The sequence below is a fragment of the Ovis canadensis genome, chromosome 3 (assembly GCF_042477335.2).
Source record: "Ovis canadensis isolate MfBH-ARS-UI-01 breed Bighorn chromosome 3, ARS-UI_OviCan_v2, whole genome shotgun sequence".
Classification (NCBI taxonomy): domain Eukaryota; kingdom Metazoa; phylum Chordata; class Mammalia; order Artiodactyla; family Bovidae; genus Ovis; species Ovis canadensis.
The window spans coordinates 94,558,155-94,575,534 of NC_091247.1; the positions used below are offsets into that span (position 1 = coordinate 94,558,155).

Below are 17,380 nucleotides of genomic sequence, written 5' to 3' on the forward strand. Positions count from 1 at the left end.
TGAGTTCAATTATTAGTGGTAAGTGGTAAGGTGATTATGAATGGTAGGATCAACTGAATCTACACTGAGAGGTTACTGTATTTAGGAAGCAACGGCACCTCAGAACAAACAAAAATGAAAAAAATACCCTCAATTAAATACTTACAATATAATCCTATAACAAAGATTACAACTCCACAAGTGGAAAAAGTGTGTACTTGTAGTTAGACAAACATGAATTTAAGTCAAAGTACTACTTCTAAATGGCCTGGACATTGATGTAAGTATGGTATTGACATATGATAGTTACACTATATATAGAACCACTGTATTATATGGCATGAACAATAACACTTGGTATAAGTTGTTTGTTACATTTTAAAAACAGAAAATAAAAAGAAATTTGAACACCAAGAACACCTATACAGCATGGTTTTGACTAGAAGTATTGTATTTGGGGGGCTTCCCCAGTAGTTCATTTTGTAAAGAATCTGCCTGCAATGCAGGAGGACCTGGATCTCCTGTAGAAGGTATAGGCTACCCACTTCAGTATTCTGTGGGTTCCCTGGTGGCTCAGACCATAAGGAATCCACCTGCAATGTCGGAGACCTGCATTTGATCCCTAGGTTGAGAAGATCCCCTGGAGGAGGGCATGGCAACCCACTTTGGGATTCTTGCCTGGAGAATCCCCATGGACAGAGGAGCCTGGTGAGCTACAGTCCATGGGAGTCACAAAGAGTCGGACATGACTTAGCCACTAAGAACACCATGCTGCTGCTGCTAAGTCACTTCAGTTGTGTCTGACTCTGTGCGACCCCATAGACAGCAGCCCACCAGGCTCCCCCATCCCTGAGATTCTCCAGGCAAGAACACTGGAATGGGTTGCCATTTCCTTCTCCAATGCATGAAAGTGAAAAGTGAAAGTGAAGTCGCTCAGTCGTGTCCGACTCTTAGTGACCCCATGGACTGCAGCCCACCGGGCTCCTCCATCCATGGGATTTTCCAGGCAAGAGTACTGGAGTGGGGTGCCATTGCCTTCTCCTGGCATACTGCATTTTTACCTTATGATACTCCAAAATCTTAGTCAAAGAATTGTACAATACTGGGGGAGACAATAATGACCAAAATACTGCTGGCCACGTTCCTATTGAAATATGAAACACATTTAAAAATAATGTTTCATTAATAAAAAATATTTCAATATGAATTAATTATCAAAAAATAATCTTGAGATAGAGAATAATAAAATATATTGAGATAGACTCTAAACATGACCTTCCACCAATCCAGGATTATAAACGTTTCATGATTTCATGATGGGAAAAAACACCTTTCAATACAGATACACAAAAGGGAGGAGTCACAGATTATACAGAGCACAGGCAAACTAGAGAGCGATTCAATTCTAGTTTTCATCACACATTGATATCGGTGTATTTTATAACACATTAGTGTCAATGAATAATGAATAATGTTCCTATAATTATATCAATAAAAATGAGATCATACTGTTATAGTTTTTTGTTCGTATTTTGGGTGTTTTTTTGGTCATCCTATAAAGCTAATAAAATCTTAGTTCCCTGAATAGAGAGTGAAACTGGGCCCCATCAAGGAAAGTGCCAAGTACTAACAGCCAGACTGCAGGGATGTCCTTTCTTTATTGGTTATAGTCTTCTTTATCTAAGAATAAAAGAGTAATCCAGAGTTAAAATCAAAAACATCATTGAACTTCACCTTCTCTCCAACCAGTTTGAAAAGTAATCTCAATTTTCAAATTAAGAGACAAATAACATATTTTTAAATAAGTAAATAGCATTTATATTTATTTAGTGAATCACTGATATCACATTATGTGAATATGTAATAATTTATTTAGCTAGTACATCTGTTACTAGATTTTTAATTTATTTCCAACTTTCTACTATACAAAGTAAGTGAAGTCGCTCAGTCGTGTCCAACTCTTTGTGACCCTAGGGACTATAAACCACCAGGCTCCTCTGTCCGTGGGATTTTTCAGGCAAGAATACTGGAGAGGGTTGTCATTTCCTTCTCTAGGAGATCTTCCCAAGCCAGGTCTCCTGCACTATAGGCAGACACTTTACCGTCTGAGCCACCAGGGAAGTCCTTTAAAGATGATAAGGGCACTGTCTATTATATTTTTGGGGAAAAAAAACTCGATTTCAATTCTCTAAAAATAATAAGTATGTTACTTAACTATACTAAGCATGTCGGGTATTTTACATGCTGTGTCTCATTTAATGAAAAATAAAAATCAGTAAGGTAAAAGAAAATCTATAAGGCTGTGGGGTAAAAATAAAGATTTTAACACTCTTAAAAAAAAGATAATGCCACGGTGAACATATTTATATCTTAATTTTATAGTACATCCATGGTTCTTTTTTTGTTGTTGTTCAGTCACTAAGTCATTTTTGACTCTTTGCGACTCCATGGACTGCAACACGCAGGCTCCTCTGTCCTCCACTATCTCCCTGAGTTTGCTCAAATTCAGGTCCACTGAGTCATTTATACTATCTAACCATCTCATTGTCTGCTGCCCCCTTCTCCTTTTGTCATCAAACTTTCCCAGCATCAAGGTCTTTTCCAATGAGTCAGCTCATCTTATCAGGTGGCCAAAGTATTGGAGCTTCAGCTTCAGCATCAGTCCTTGCAATGAATATTCATTCTTGATTTCCTTCCCCTTGCAGTCCAAGGGACTCTCAGGAGTCTTCTCCAGCACCATAATTCAAAAACATCATTTCTCTGGCACTCAGCCTTCTTTAGAGTCCAATTCTCACATTCATATATAATTTGTTGGAAAAACCTTACCTTTGTCTATATAAAAACCTTACCTCTGTCAGCAAAGTGATGTCTCTGCTTTTTAATATTCTGTCTAGGTTCGTCATAGCTTTTCTTCCAAGGAGCAAGCGTCTTTTAATTTCATGGCTGCTGTCATTGTCCACAGTGATTTTGGAGCCCAAGAAAATAAAATCTGCTATTGCTCCCACTTTTTCCCCTTCTATTTGCTATAAAGTGATGGGATCGGATACCATGATCTTAGTTTTTTGAATGTTGAGTTTTAAGCCAGCATTTTAACTCTCCTCTCTCACCTTTATCAAGAGGCTCCTTAGTTCCTCCTCAATTTCTGCATTAGAGTAGTATCATCTATACTTCTCAGGTTGTTAATATTTCTCCCAGCAATCTCAATTCCAGCTGGTGATTCATCCAGCCCAGCATTTTGCATGATGTACTCTGTATATAAGTCAAATAAGCAGGCTGAAAATATATAGCCTTGTCATACTACTTTCTCAATTTTGAACCCAGTCCATTGTTCCATGTCCAGTTCAAACTGCTGCTTTTTGACCTGCATACAGGGTTCTCAGGAAGCAAATAAGGTGGTCTGGTATACCCAGCTCTTTAAGAATTTTCCATAGTTTATTGTAATCCACACAGTCAAAGGCTTCTGCATAGTCAATGAACCAAAAGTAGATGTTTTCTTGGAATTCCCTTGCTTTTCCCATGATTCAGCAAATGTTGGCAATTTGATCTCTGGTTCCTCTGCCTTTTATATAATACAGCTATATAATACAGCTTATACATCCAGAAGTTCTCAGTTCATGTACTTCTGAAGTCTAGCTTGAAGGATTTTCAGCATAACCTTGCTAGCATGTGAAAACAGTGTAACTGTATGCTTGAACTTTATTTGGTATTGTTTGAACTTTATTTGGTATTTATCTTCTTTGGGACTGGAATGAAAACCGACTTTTTCCAGTCCTGTGGCCACCATAGAATTTTCCAAATTTGCTGGCATACTGAATGCAGCACTTTAACAGCATCATCTTTTAGGATTTTAAATAGCTCAGCTGGAATTCCATCACTGCAGGTAGCTTTGTTCATAGTAACGCTTCCTAAGGCCCAATTGACTTCATACTCCAGGATGTCTGATTCTAGGTGAGTTACCACACCATCATGGTTATCCCAGTCATTAAGACCTTTTTTGTATAGCTCTTTTGTGTATTCTTGCCATCTCTTCTTAACCTCTTCTGCTTCTGTTAGGTCCTTACCATTTCTGTCCTTTATCATGCTCATTCTTGCCTGAAATGCTTCCTTGATATCTCCAATTTCCTTGAAGAAATCTCTAGTCTTTCCCATTATATTGTTTTCCTCTATTTCTTTGCATTGTTCCTTTAAGAAGGCCTTCTTATCTCTCCTTGTTATTCTCTAGAATTCTGTATTCAGTTGGGTATATCTTTCCCTTTCTCTCTTGCCTTTTGCTTCTCTTCTTCCTTAGGTATTTTCAAAGCCTCCTCAGACAACCACTTTGCCTTCTTGCATCTCTTTCTGTGGGACAGTTGTGGTCACTGCCTCCTTTACAATGTTATGAACCTCCATCCATAGTTTCTCAGGCACTCTGCCTACCAAATCTAATCCCTTGAACCTATTAAACACCTCCATTGTACAATCATTAGGGATTTGATTTAGGTGATACCTGAATGGTTAGTGGTTTTCCCTACTTTCTTCAATTTAAGCCCGAATTTTGCAATAAGGAGCTCATGATGTGAACAACAGTCAGCTGAAGTTCTTGTTTTTGCTGACTGTATAGAGCCTTTCCAGGGCTTCCCATGTGTCACCAGTGGTAAAGAATGTGCCTGTCAATACAGGAGATGAAAGAGACTGGGATTCAATCCTTGGGTCTGGAAGATTCCCTTAAGGAGGGCATGGCAACCCACTCCAGTATCTTGCCTGGAAATCCCACAGACAGAGGAGCCTGACAGGTTACAGTCCATAGGACAGCACAGAGTCAGACAGGACTGAAGTAATTTAGCATGCACACAAGCATGCATAGAGCTTCTCCAGATTTGGCTGCAAAGAAAAGAATCAATCTAATTTCAATATTGACCATCTGGTGATGTCCAGGTGTAGAGTCATTTTTTTGGGCTGTTGGACAACAGTGTTTGCTATGACCAATGTGTTCTTTTGACAACATTCTGCTAGTCTTTGCCCCGCTTCATTTTGCATGCCAAGGCCAAACTTACCTGATTTTCCAGGTACCTCTTGAGTTCCTATTTGCATTCCAACCCCTTATGATAAAAAGGACATCTTTTTTGGTGTTAGTTCTACAAGGTATTGTAGGTTTTAATAGAACAGGTCAACATTAGCTTTTTAAGCGTCAGTGGTGGAGACATAGACTTGGATTACTGAGATGCTGACTGGTTTGCCTTGAAAATGAACTAAGATCATTCTGTAATTTTTGAGGTTGCACCCAAATATTGCATTTCAGACTCTAGTTGACTGTGAGGGCTTCTCCATTTCTTCTAAAGCATTCTTGCCCACAGTTGTAGATATAATGGTCATGTGAATTAAATTTGCCCATTCTTGTCCGTTTTATTACTAATTCACTGATTCCTAAGATGCCAATGTTCACTCTTGCCATCTCCTGTTTGACCATGTGCAATTTACCTTGATTCATGGACCTAACATTCCAGGTTCCTATGCAATATTTTTGCTTACAGAATCAGACTTTACTTTCACCACCAGACATAATCACAACTGAATGTCATTTCTGCTTTGTCCCAGCCATTTCATTCTTTCTGGAGCTATTAGTAAATTGCCCTCAGCTCTTCCCCAGGGATTCCCTGGTGGCTCAGATAGTAAAGAAGCCACCTGCAGTGCACAAGATCTGGGTTCAATCCCTGGTTGGGAAGAAATCCTAGAGAAGGGAATGGCTACCCACTCTGGTATTCTTGCCTGGAGAATTCCATGGTCAGAGGAGCCTGCTGGGCTACAGACCATGAGATCACAAAAATTCAGACACGACTGAGCAACTAACACTTTCCTTCACTTTTCTTTCTTACCCAGTAGCATACTGGACACCTTCCAACATCTTCCAGTGTCATCCTTTTGCCTTTTCATACTGTTCATAGGGTTTTCCAGGCAAGAATACCGGAGTGGATTGCTATTTCCTCCTCCAGTGGACCACAATTTGTCAGAACTCTTCACTACAACCCATCCGTCTTAGGTGGCTCTGCATGGCATGGTTCGTAGCTTCACTGAGTTACACAAATCACTTCATCACATCAAGGCTATAAGCCATGAAGAAAATTTCATTAAGTTAGATTTCTGTAAATGGGATTTCAGCATAATAGGTACACAAATTTTAAAACATTTATGAGAGACTCTGAAAAATTAAGTACTAAGAAGACTATACCAATTTACACACCTACCAGCAATGTATCAGAATACATATTTCCTGAAATACTAATCACAAATACTGAAGGTTGTCATTTCTTATTTATGTTTGGCAAATTTATAGGCAAAATACCCCACAATGTTTATATATATATATGTCATCATTAGAATTACATGCTTTATTCATGTTATTATTAGTCTTTGATTTTTCTCCTCTTCTGATTGCCTTAATACAACTTTTGCAAATTTTTCTTCAAGTTGTATCTTCCTCTGATTAAAACCGAAAGAATGTGTTATATTGTTATATATTATAGATATTAACCTTTGGAAATATTTACTATAAATGTTTTTACTGATAATCTTGCATTCTATTTTCTAACTAATACCTTTTAGGAACATTATAAATAATTTTCTGTAGTCAAATTATTAACCTTTTCCTTAATGATTTCAGTCTTTGCTGTCATCCCTATGATAGTAAGTCACTTTCAGATTATAGAAATATTTGCTAATATTTTTATTGGTTTTCCCATAGTTTCTTTCTTTTTAAAAATATGAACATGCATTTGATCTAGAATTCATTTTGATATATGAGATATAGACTTAATATTCTTTTTACCAAACGAGCAGACAGCATTGGTAATAGCAATTGCTAAATGCCATTTTTATCACATATTAAATCTTATTTATTCTTTGAAATACTTTTAGATATTTTCTTTAACTATTGCTTTATTCTATCAGTCCAGTTCTGTGTAGGAGGGATATTATTTTCATTAATAACATTTCTATATTCGAAGGGACTACACTCATTAATTTTCTTTTCCATATTTTTTTGGCCAAATATTGTCCATTTTTGTCTCTGAATGCACTGTAGAATTATCTTGTTAAGATAACCCACCACCATCAAATCTACTTCGGAGTCACTGCACTTAGATTACTTTGGGGAAAACTACTGTTCTCATCCTCGTTGTTCTGTCACTCAGTCGTGTCCGACTCTTTGTGACACCATGGACTGCAACATGCCAGGTTTCCCTTCCTTCCCCATCTGCGAGAGTTCGCTTAAACTCATGTCCATCGAGTCAGTGATGCCATGCCGCCATCTCGTCCTCTGTAGTCTCCTTCTCCTCCTGCCTTCAATCTTTCCCAGCATCAGGGTCTTTTCCAATGAGTTGGCTCTTCGCATAGGTGGCCAAAGTACTGGAGCTTCAGCTTCAGCATCAGTCCTTCCAATGAATATTCAGCATTAATTTCCTTTAGGATTGACAGGTTTGATCTCCTCGTAGTCCAAGGGACTCTCAGAAATTTTTCCAACACCACAGTTTGAAAGCATCACCTCTTCAGCACTCAGCCTTCTTTATGGTCCAACTCTCACATCCACACATGACTACTGGAAAAACCATAGCTTTGACTATATGGACCTTTTGTTGGCAAAATGATGTCTCTGCTTTTTAATACGCTGTCTAGGTTTGTCATAGCTTTTCTTCCATGGAGTAAGTGTCTTTTAACTTCATGGCTGCAGTCACCATCTGTAGTGATTTTGGAGCCCAAGAAAATAAAGTCTCTCACTGTTTCCATTGATTCCCCATCTATTTGCCATGAAGTGATGAAACCAGATGCCACGATCCTTGTTTTCTCATCCTAGAACCCTGCACATATCTGATCATAATGAAGTATCTTTTAAATTATTCTGTGACATGTTTTCCACACTGATGCTATATATGACTTGTTAAAATATACTCATAGAGACCTTATGTAATACGCATCAATGGCAAATAGGATACTTTTGGGACAGTGTTTTCCACGAAGGTATTGCAAAGGTAAGAGAAGACGACCTGTTTTCTAGGTGTACTCTGTAACCAAAAGTTTTATTGGTCCTAATTATTTTTCAGTTGATTTTCTAGAGTTTTCCAACCACACAATACTAATATAAGGATAATGATAAGATACATGGCTCACTGTAATATTTGTAATTTACTTCTCTTTTACCTTATTTATTTTATAGAACATCTAAAGTAATGGTGAGATGTCTTCACCATTCTTCTGATGTTGATGCAAATAAATATTCCTAGTGTTCCACTGTTAAATCTTTGGTGGCTGCTGCATTTCATATAGGTGCTCTTTACCATGCTATTGAAATATAATATTGCTTGCATTTAAAACTTTTTAAAAAAATTTGAAAAGCAGGCTGGATGTTATACAATATCTTTTTAGAATTACATAAAGATGATCATATACATTATCTCCTTCACCTAGTATTATGATAAATTATATTATTAGATTTTTAAATATCAAACCATCTCTGCATTTCTAGAGTAAATCCTACATACTAATGCTAAATTATTTTCTTGATACATTTTGGAATAGACTTGCTAAATTTTTTAATTTATAATTGTGAGATTAATCTATAGTTTTATCTTTGGGGCTACTTTCTCTGACTTTGGTATCAAGATAAAATAGATAAAATGGCCTAGTTTTTTATAGGTTACTGCTTCCACCAAAAATTAGGAAAGGTAATTTTAAAAACTAGAGAAAACCAGAAGGCAAGGAAGCAATGAAAATGTAAGGGAATAAAACTGCAAAGAGGGCAGACCTGTTAAAGGTGAGCTGAGGATCTGAAGTTGTCCCTGGAGACATTTGACAAACCTAGGAATAGTAACAGACTAAGAATTGGGTTAGGTCCAGGCAGAAAGTAAGTAACTGCCCTGGTGAAGAAAAAAAAAAACACTGAATTTTTGTTGCTTCCATGGGGCTGACGTGCCAAACTTAGAGATCTCAGGGCCAGTTTTCTCAAGACATTTTCTGAATTCTAAAGCTATACAGCTGAGGAAAATAATGGTCTAAGCCAAAACCCTTCAAAAGCAAAGTAAGCTTTCCTGCAGTTTCACAATGTTTCAGAAAAAACAACTCACTAGTGGGAGTGTTCATAAGAATCACAGGTGGCAACTTGAAAGCTCTTGAGGGATTAATGAATTGATATAGACAATCTCCAATCACAGTTTTTACTGTTAGCAATTGCTGATCTGGGTAAGACACCTACTCAAGATATTTGCCAAATTTTAAAACTGTAAAAAGCAGGAAACTGAAGAGCTAAGTTTATATGAAAAGTGGAAATTTCCACAGTCCTCTTGGTACTGAAGAGACAATAATGTGCCAGGCTCTCATTAAAAGCTCTGAAGAACCATATCCTAGCAACAAATGTAAACCAAAGGTACAATACAACTGCAACCCGAGCTCAATCCAGATCAGTTCATAACTGGATCAAGGTGATGAGGTTCAAACCACAAACCACCCACTCATTTTAACTACTTAGTATGGGAAAGGATGAAGCAATTCTGGTGGCAGAAGATATTATCTGGAACATCTATTAAAACATATTTTAAAAACAATGTCTACCATATACCAAAAAATGATAGGAAGAGATAGGACCATATGACTGATAACAGCAACAACAACAATAAAACTCAGAAACAAATCTAACCAATATGTAGGTGAATTACATGTAGGCATTAATAAATATGTTTAAAACAACTGCAGAGGAGTAGGATCAAGATAGTGGATTAAGAGGACATGGAGCTCATATCCCCCCATGAACATATCAAAAATACATCTACAAGTCACAAAATTCTCACTGAAAACAAACAGTGGAAACTGACAGAAGACATCTAGTATGAAAAAAGTTGGAAGAAAAATACACAAGTAATCAGGAAGGATGAAGAAAATGATGGGGTTGGGCCCTGTGTTCCTGGGAGGTGACTCAGAGTAAAAGGGAGAATACATGGGTGGACACCTACCCAGGGGAGTGAGCAGTGAGAGCCATAAATTAGATGCCCAAGTCTGGGGTCCTATGGAGGAGAGACAAGCTTTCTTGGCTGGTTTGAGGGCCACTGGCACTACTAGGAGGGCAGTGGGAAGTCTGCACTCCTCTCATGAGGAGCACATTCATACCCCAAGACAGTGTGGAAAGAGGTATGCTCTAGAGGCTGCCAGGTTTCCCACAACTACCTCAGTGTGTGACTCAGCCCAAGCTGAGCCAGTGTACCATGGCTATTCACTCTTCATCTCAGCAGGGTATTAAATCTGGGGTGGTCATGACCAGGGAGAAAATTCGATCTTGGGATGCAGAAGCAACCTGGTCTTTTGGTGGAGCCTGGGGGAGGGGGGGAGGATGGGGTAATTGTCGAGTCTTACTCAAGCAGAACATCACAAGCCACCCAGATCTTTGATGGTAGCACTCAAGCATAGCTCACCTCCTGACACACACTGAGAGTCAACATAGGCAACAACACTATCATGTGGTTCCCGAACAGGGAGAGGGAGCTGGGACAGAGGGCAGTGATCAGCAGTGTGAGACACAGAGTACTTGGACCTGTGGCTGAGTCAAAGCAGAGTAAGGGAAACAAATGTGGGATCCCATACAGGCAGTGCATAAGAGACAGCTTAAGCCTCTGCCTGTAATCAACACAAGCCAAGAGCCCCCAAGGACCCAACTTACTGCAGCAGTTCCCACTACTCAGGTAAGGCTCTCAGTGTGGAAAAAAGGGGAACCACACAGTTAAAGGGACAGAGCTGGCCCAGGCCAGGTCCTCAGGACTTCTGTTCCAGGAATTTGGAAACAGACCCCACCCCCATAGAGTGTTGATGGCCACTAAGCAGAGGGGAAGCCCCATTTCACACTGGGAACAGACCCTAGCTCCTCCCTCTGGAGCCCCACTCTCTACCAAGCTGATGCTATCAGCACACCCTGAGGAAAGTTATCACTGTGACTTGTTTCCCATCAAATGCAGCTCTCACACCAAAGCCACAGGGCACACATTGGGTTGCTGCCACATAGAACACCCCTTCAAGATCACAACAGGTAACTGTTTCACCTAAACTCGTAGAAACAGATGAGTTAAGCAAAATGCAATGGCAGAAGAACCATTATCAATTGAAAGAACAAGAAAACACACCTAAAAAAATAATAAAACATAAATAAATAATTAATCTGATAAAGAATTCAAACCACTGGTTATAAAAAATGTTAACTGAATTAGGGGAAAGACTATATCTACACAGTGATAATTTTAATAAAAAAACTAGAAACTATTTAAAAAGACCCAATAAGAAATGAAGAATTCAATAGTTGAAATTAAAAACGCACTAGGTGTGTAGATAAATCCACACACCTATGGACACCTTATCTTCGACAAAGGAGGCAAGAATATACAATGGAGTAAAGACAATCTCTTTAACAAGAGGTGCTGGGAAAACTGGACAACCACTTGTAAAAGAATGAAACTAGATCACTTTCTAACACCACACACAAAAATAAACTCAAAATGGATTAAAGATCTAAATGTAAGACCAGAAACTATAAAACTCCTAGAGGAGAACATAGGGAAAACACTCTCCGACATAAATCACAGCAGGATGCTCTATGATCCACCTCCCAGAATTCTGAAAATAAAAGCAAAAATAAACAAATGGGATCTAATTAAAATTAAAAGCTTCTGCACAACAAAGGAAACTACAAGTAAGGTGAAAAGACAGCCTTCTGAATGGGAGAAAACAATAGCAAATGAAGCAACTGACAAACAACTAATCTCAAAAATATACAAGCAACTTATGCAGCTCAACTCCAGAAAAATAAACGACCCAATCAAAAAATGGGCCAAAGAGCTAAATAGACATTTTTCCAAAGAAGACATACGGATGGCTAACAAAATCATGAAAAGATGCTCAACATCACTCATTATTAGAAAAATGCAAATCAAAACCACAATGAGGTACCATTTCACACCAGTCAGAATGGCTGCGATCCAAAAGTCTACAAGCAATAAATGCTGGAGAGGGTGTGGAGAAAAGGGAACCCTCCTACACTGTTGGTGGGAATGCAAACTAGTACAGCCACTATGGAAAACAGTGTGGAGATTCCTTTAAAAATTGCAAATAGAGCTGCCTTATGACCCAGCAATCCCACTGCTGGGCATACATACCAAGGAAACCAGAATTGAAAGAGACTCATGTACCCCAATGTTCATCACAGCACTGTTTATAATAGCCAGGACATGAAAGCAACCTAGATGTCCATCAGCAGATGAATGGATAAGAAAGCTGTGGTACATATACACAATGGAGTATTACTCAGCCATTAAAAAGAATACATTGGAATCAGTTCTAATGAGATGGATGAAACTGGAGCCGATTATATAGAGTGAAGTAAGCCAGAAAGAAAAACAGCAATACAGTATACTGACACATATATACGGAATTTAGAAAGATGGTAATGATGACCCTGTATGTGAGACACCAAAAGAGACACAGATGTATAGAACAGACTTTTGGACTCCATGGGAGAGGGAGAGGGTGGGATGATTTGGGAGAATGGCATTGAAACATGTATACTATCATGTAAGAAACGAAGTGCCAGTCTATGTTCGATACAGGATACAGGATGCTTGGGGCTGGGGCATAGGGATGATCCAGAGAGATGATATGGGGTGGGAGGTGGGAGGGGGGTTCATGTTTGGGAACGCATGTACACCCGTGGTGGATTCATGTCAGTGTATGGCAAAACCAATACAGTATTATAAAGTAAAATAAAGTAAAAATAAAATAAAAAAATAAACAAAAAATAAATAAATAAAAACACACTAGGAAAAATGAATAGCAAACTAAGTGATACAGAGGGACATGTAAGTAATCTGGTAAAATAAAGGAAATCACCCAATCTGAACAGTTAAAAAAAAAAAAAAAGCAAATTGTAAAATCTCAAAACACTCTGAGCGTTCTCTGGTATACACTACTAAAGAAAAATCAACAAAACCACAAGGGAAGATACAAAGGGAAGAAAAAATGAACAGAGAAGAACTATAAGAACAATCAGAAAACAAGTGACAAAATGGCAGTAACTATATACCTACCAATAATTGCTTTAAATATCAGTGAACAAATGCTCCAATCAAAAGATATAGGGTGACGGATTAAATGAAAAGAGAAGACCTTTCTACATGTTGCTTAAGAGATTCACTTCAAAGTAAAATACACATATAGAAAGAATGTGAGGAAATTAAAATGGTAGTTCATACAAAGAGAAACAATAAGAAACCCAGGGTAATAATACTTGCTTCAGATGAAATAGACTTTAAAACAAAGGCTACAACAAAACACAAACAAGGGTATTATTCCATGATAAGGGGTCGATACAAGACAAGGATATTATACATATTAATATGCACACCCCAAGGGTACCTAAATATACGAAGCAAATATTTACAGACACGAAGGGAGAAATTGACAATAATACTGTAACAAAAGAGGACTTTCACATCTCACTTGGGCTTCTCTTGTGGCTCAGTAGCAAAGAAGCTGCCTGCAAATGCAGGAGACATGAGTTTGATCCCTGGGTCTAGAAGATCCTCTGGAGAAGGAAATGGCAACTCACACTAGTATTCTTGCCTGGGAAATCTCATGGACAGAGAAGCCTGGCAGACTACAGCCCATGGGGCTGCAACAACACCTCACTTACATCAGTGAGCACACCATCTAGACAGAAAATTTATCATGTAACAGTGGCCTTAACTAACACATTTGAACAGTTAAAAGCTATTGACAGGACATTTCATCCAAAAGTACCAGAATATACATTCCTTTCAAGGACAGATAAAACATTCCCCAGGTCAGATCACATGCTAGGCCACAAAATGTCTGAACAAATTTAAGGAGATGGATAATATATCAAGCATATTCCCCCATTACAACTGTACAAAGTTAGAAATCAATTACAGGAAGAAAAATGGGAAAAGCACAAATGTGAAGACTAAACTACATCCTACTAAAAAGCCAACTAATTGAATAAGAAATCAAAGAGGAAATCAGAAAACCAGTTGTGATAAAGGAAAATGGAAACACAAAACTCCAAAAATCTATAGCATGCAGAAAGCAGTTCTAAGAGGGAAGTGTACAGCAGTGCAGGCCTTTCTCAAGAAATAAGTAAAACCTCAAATAAAGTACCTAACCAACCACTTTTTTAAAAATTAGAAAAAGATGAACAAAGTCAAGTCATCAGAAGGAAGGAAATAATAAAGATTAGAGAGAAAATGAATAAAACAGAGATCAACAGACAATAGGGAATCAATAAACAAGAGGGAAAGAGGGAGGGGCAAGACAGGAGAAAGGGATTAAGAGACAAACTACTGGGTATCAAATAGATAAGCAACAAGGATACGATACAGCACATGGAATTATAGCCCTTATTTTAGACTATAATCTGTAAAAACACTGAAACACTATGCTGTAACCTTGAAACCAATATAATGTTGTAACTTTTCTCCTGGCTATGCTGTGAGAAATGTGGGATCTTTAGTTCCCCAGTGAGGGATCAAACTCATGCCCCCTGCATCAGGAGCAAGGAATCTTAATCTCTGGACCAGCGGGGAAGTTCCTAACATAATACTGCAAATAAATTATACTTCAATTTCTTTTTTTTTGATGGTTTATTAAGCTGTGCCTTAGTACAGACACTGGGACTTGCCCATGGTGCTCTTAACGTACAAGGCCCTGACGTTCTGCCAGTTTTTCTTGAGCAATGATACCAGGAAGCTGACAGCTAAGTGGGTGTTGTACACAAGCTCATCATCTGTCGTCTTCACGTGGCCAACAGCCACTGCCAGACGCAGCACCTTCTTCATCTGGAACTTGATCGTGGACTTCACTTCATCAACTTTGGCCACCATGTTCTCATTGTGGGTCAGCAGGGAAGGGAACTTGCCAGCCTTGTTCAGGCCTGGGCCCAGGATTCGGGGGATCTGCTTGATCAGAGACTCGGAAGCCAAAAAGGCATCGTATTTCTTGGCCAGCTTCTTGACCAGTTTCTTATTCTTGCTGAGTTTTTTCAGCGCCTCAATGTCCATGTGGGGGATATCCACAGCCTTGGCCTCAACACAATGCTGCTGGTCCCCCAAGACACACATGGAGAACTTGGGGCAGGGAGTGGACTTAAGCCTGACGGTGACCGAGAAACGTTTGTCCTTCTGAGGGTCATAGTTCTTCAGGCTGATCTGAAGCTCCACCTTCTCCAAAAACTCTGCGCTTGTGCTGGTTCCCGTGCAGGACTTCCCGCACCACCTTGTAGAGGGTGTCGCGGGAGACTTTGCTGCTCACAGTTCCCTACGCCGCGATAACCGGAAAAGAGCTATACTTCAATTTTTAAAAGGCAGTGATACATATGCTCAAGAAAATAGAGAAAAGATAAACAAATTAGAAAAATCTTGGAGAATTTTACCAGAGAATTTGAGGATATTAAAAAAAAATTAAATGGATATTATAGAATTAAAAGACATATATCTAAAATTCTAACTCCTAATTTTCTATTTTACTTCCACCAAGGCATCCATCATGTGTTGTACCAATTACCTTGAAGTTAGCAGGGATATATAAGCAGACATAATATTAGGAATCATTTCCAGAATAAACAAAATGCAAATGTTAATGAAAAAAAGAAGTCTTAGAATAAGATAGAAGAAATCTGTATATCTTGTCAAGGGATAATTATAATGTGAGATTTTATACCCATAGCTTTCTGGCTAGTTACAGCAGAAACAAATATCTTTCACCAACCTAGATTTTAAGAAATCTTTTTTCTATATGATGGACAAAATAAAAGCAGTCATCACTTACAGGAAGGTGTGTGAACACAGCAAAGGTGCTACGTAGAAAGGCAATGAGGTCCACTAGATAATCACTCGCTTTGCTGCCCAAATCTCCTGTCATCCAGTCATAGTCAGCCAGCTGTAGAAACTGGTCAATCTTCTGGTTTAAGTTGGTATAAATCTCTTCTTCAGCTGCATGTCTGGCATCCTATGAAATATGAAATATTTATAATCATTCAGAATTGCATTACAAAGAAAGCAGAAATTTCTGCTTGGAAACATCTCAAACAAAGTAACATAATTGAGAATATCAAGTAATATTACAGTCTCCATTAATTTTTTTTTCCAAAAGTTCAGTAGAATCTTTTCTATTTTGTGTCTGCAAGACAAGCTATTATTTAGATTTACCAAATAAGAAATTGCCTTCACTGCTCTCAGCTATCTGCATTCTTTTTACTTTCTTATCCATCAAACTACACTCAACTATCTATCAAACAAACTATCAAAACTATACTCATTCTCAGGATCCTGTTCTCTTCTCTTCTGGGATTCCAAGAACCTCCCTCCTGAGAATACCAACCTCTCTTAAAACTGCTAGTCTCTTTACTTTCCTTATTGTAGGTTTCCTGAAGTTCCAAATTTAATGCTCTTTGTTTCCACTAGTTACTATCCCACCTTTCTAGACTCTTTATAATGAAGTTTCTTCAAAAATGGGCACACATTTACAAAAATTAACAATTTCAGGACTAATTAACAATAGTCCTGAAAAGTGCTTGCTGCTGCTGCTGCTGCTAAGTCGCTTCAGTTGTGTCTGACTCTGTGTGACCCCATAGATGGCAGCCCACCAGGCTCCCCCATCCCTGGGATTCTCCAGGCAAGAACACTGGAGTGGGTTGCCATTTCCTTCTTCAATGCATGAAAGAGAAAAGTGAAAGTGAAGTCGCTCAGTCGTGTCTGACTCAGCAACAATAGCAAAAAATGTTCCTAAATCAAGTAAGTTTGAGAAACCCTATTTAAAAGAGTTGTGATGTACAGTGGCATATAAAAGGTGCTAAGAAGTGTCATGGGACTAAAGCTCCGAGAAAAACATTTTTAAGGCAAAATAGTCTAAACTGAAATGCTAACAATCCATCAACATGGATTGGTCCAGGGTAATTCACCAGGCTACCATATCTAATATTCATTTTTCAGGCTGATCTTACTTGACCATCCTCTGTTGAACATTCTCTGCTATAACACTGTTCTTTTTTGGCTTTCAGGACATAGTTTTTCTTTTACTTTTCTGGCCTCTAATCCTCTCACTTTTCTGAGTGATTTCATCACCTCCTATGCCTTTCACTTACTGTGAAGTCACTTAGTCATGTCCGACTCTTTGCAACCCCATGGACTGTAGCCTACCAGGCTCCTCCCTCCATGGGATTCTCCAGGCAAGAGTACTGGAGTGGGTTGCCATTTTCTATCTCTGTCCAAACTCATTCTTGTTAAAGAGACATTTATCTGATTGTTTCCTACATTATGGTTCACAGAAACTTTAAATATTATTCTAAGTCCAGGACTAAAATAATTATAATCTGACTGCAAGGAGATCC

At 38.5% G+C, this 17,380-nt stretch overlaps 1 protein-coding gene and 1 pseudogene across 2 annotated transcripts in view; both read right to left on the reverse strand.

Annotated features, from left to right (window-relative positions):
- The window catches only part of EXOC6B (exocyst complex component 6B), a 726,749-nt gene that overhangs the window by 253,481 nt on the left and 455,888 nt on the right, over positions 1-17,380 (reverse strand). For both annotated transcript variants that reach the window (XM_069583682.1, XM_069583683.1), the window contains exon 18: positions 15,820-15,999. In XM_069583682.1, coding sequence (XP_069439783.1) covers positions 15,820-15,999 — 180 coding nt within the window. The remainder of the gene's footprint in view (positions 1-15,819; positions 16,000-17,380) is intronic.
- LOC138435175 (large ribosomal subunit protein uL1 pseudogene) lies at positions 14,632-15,536 on the reverse strand (annotated as a pseudogene).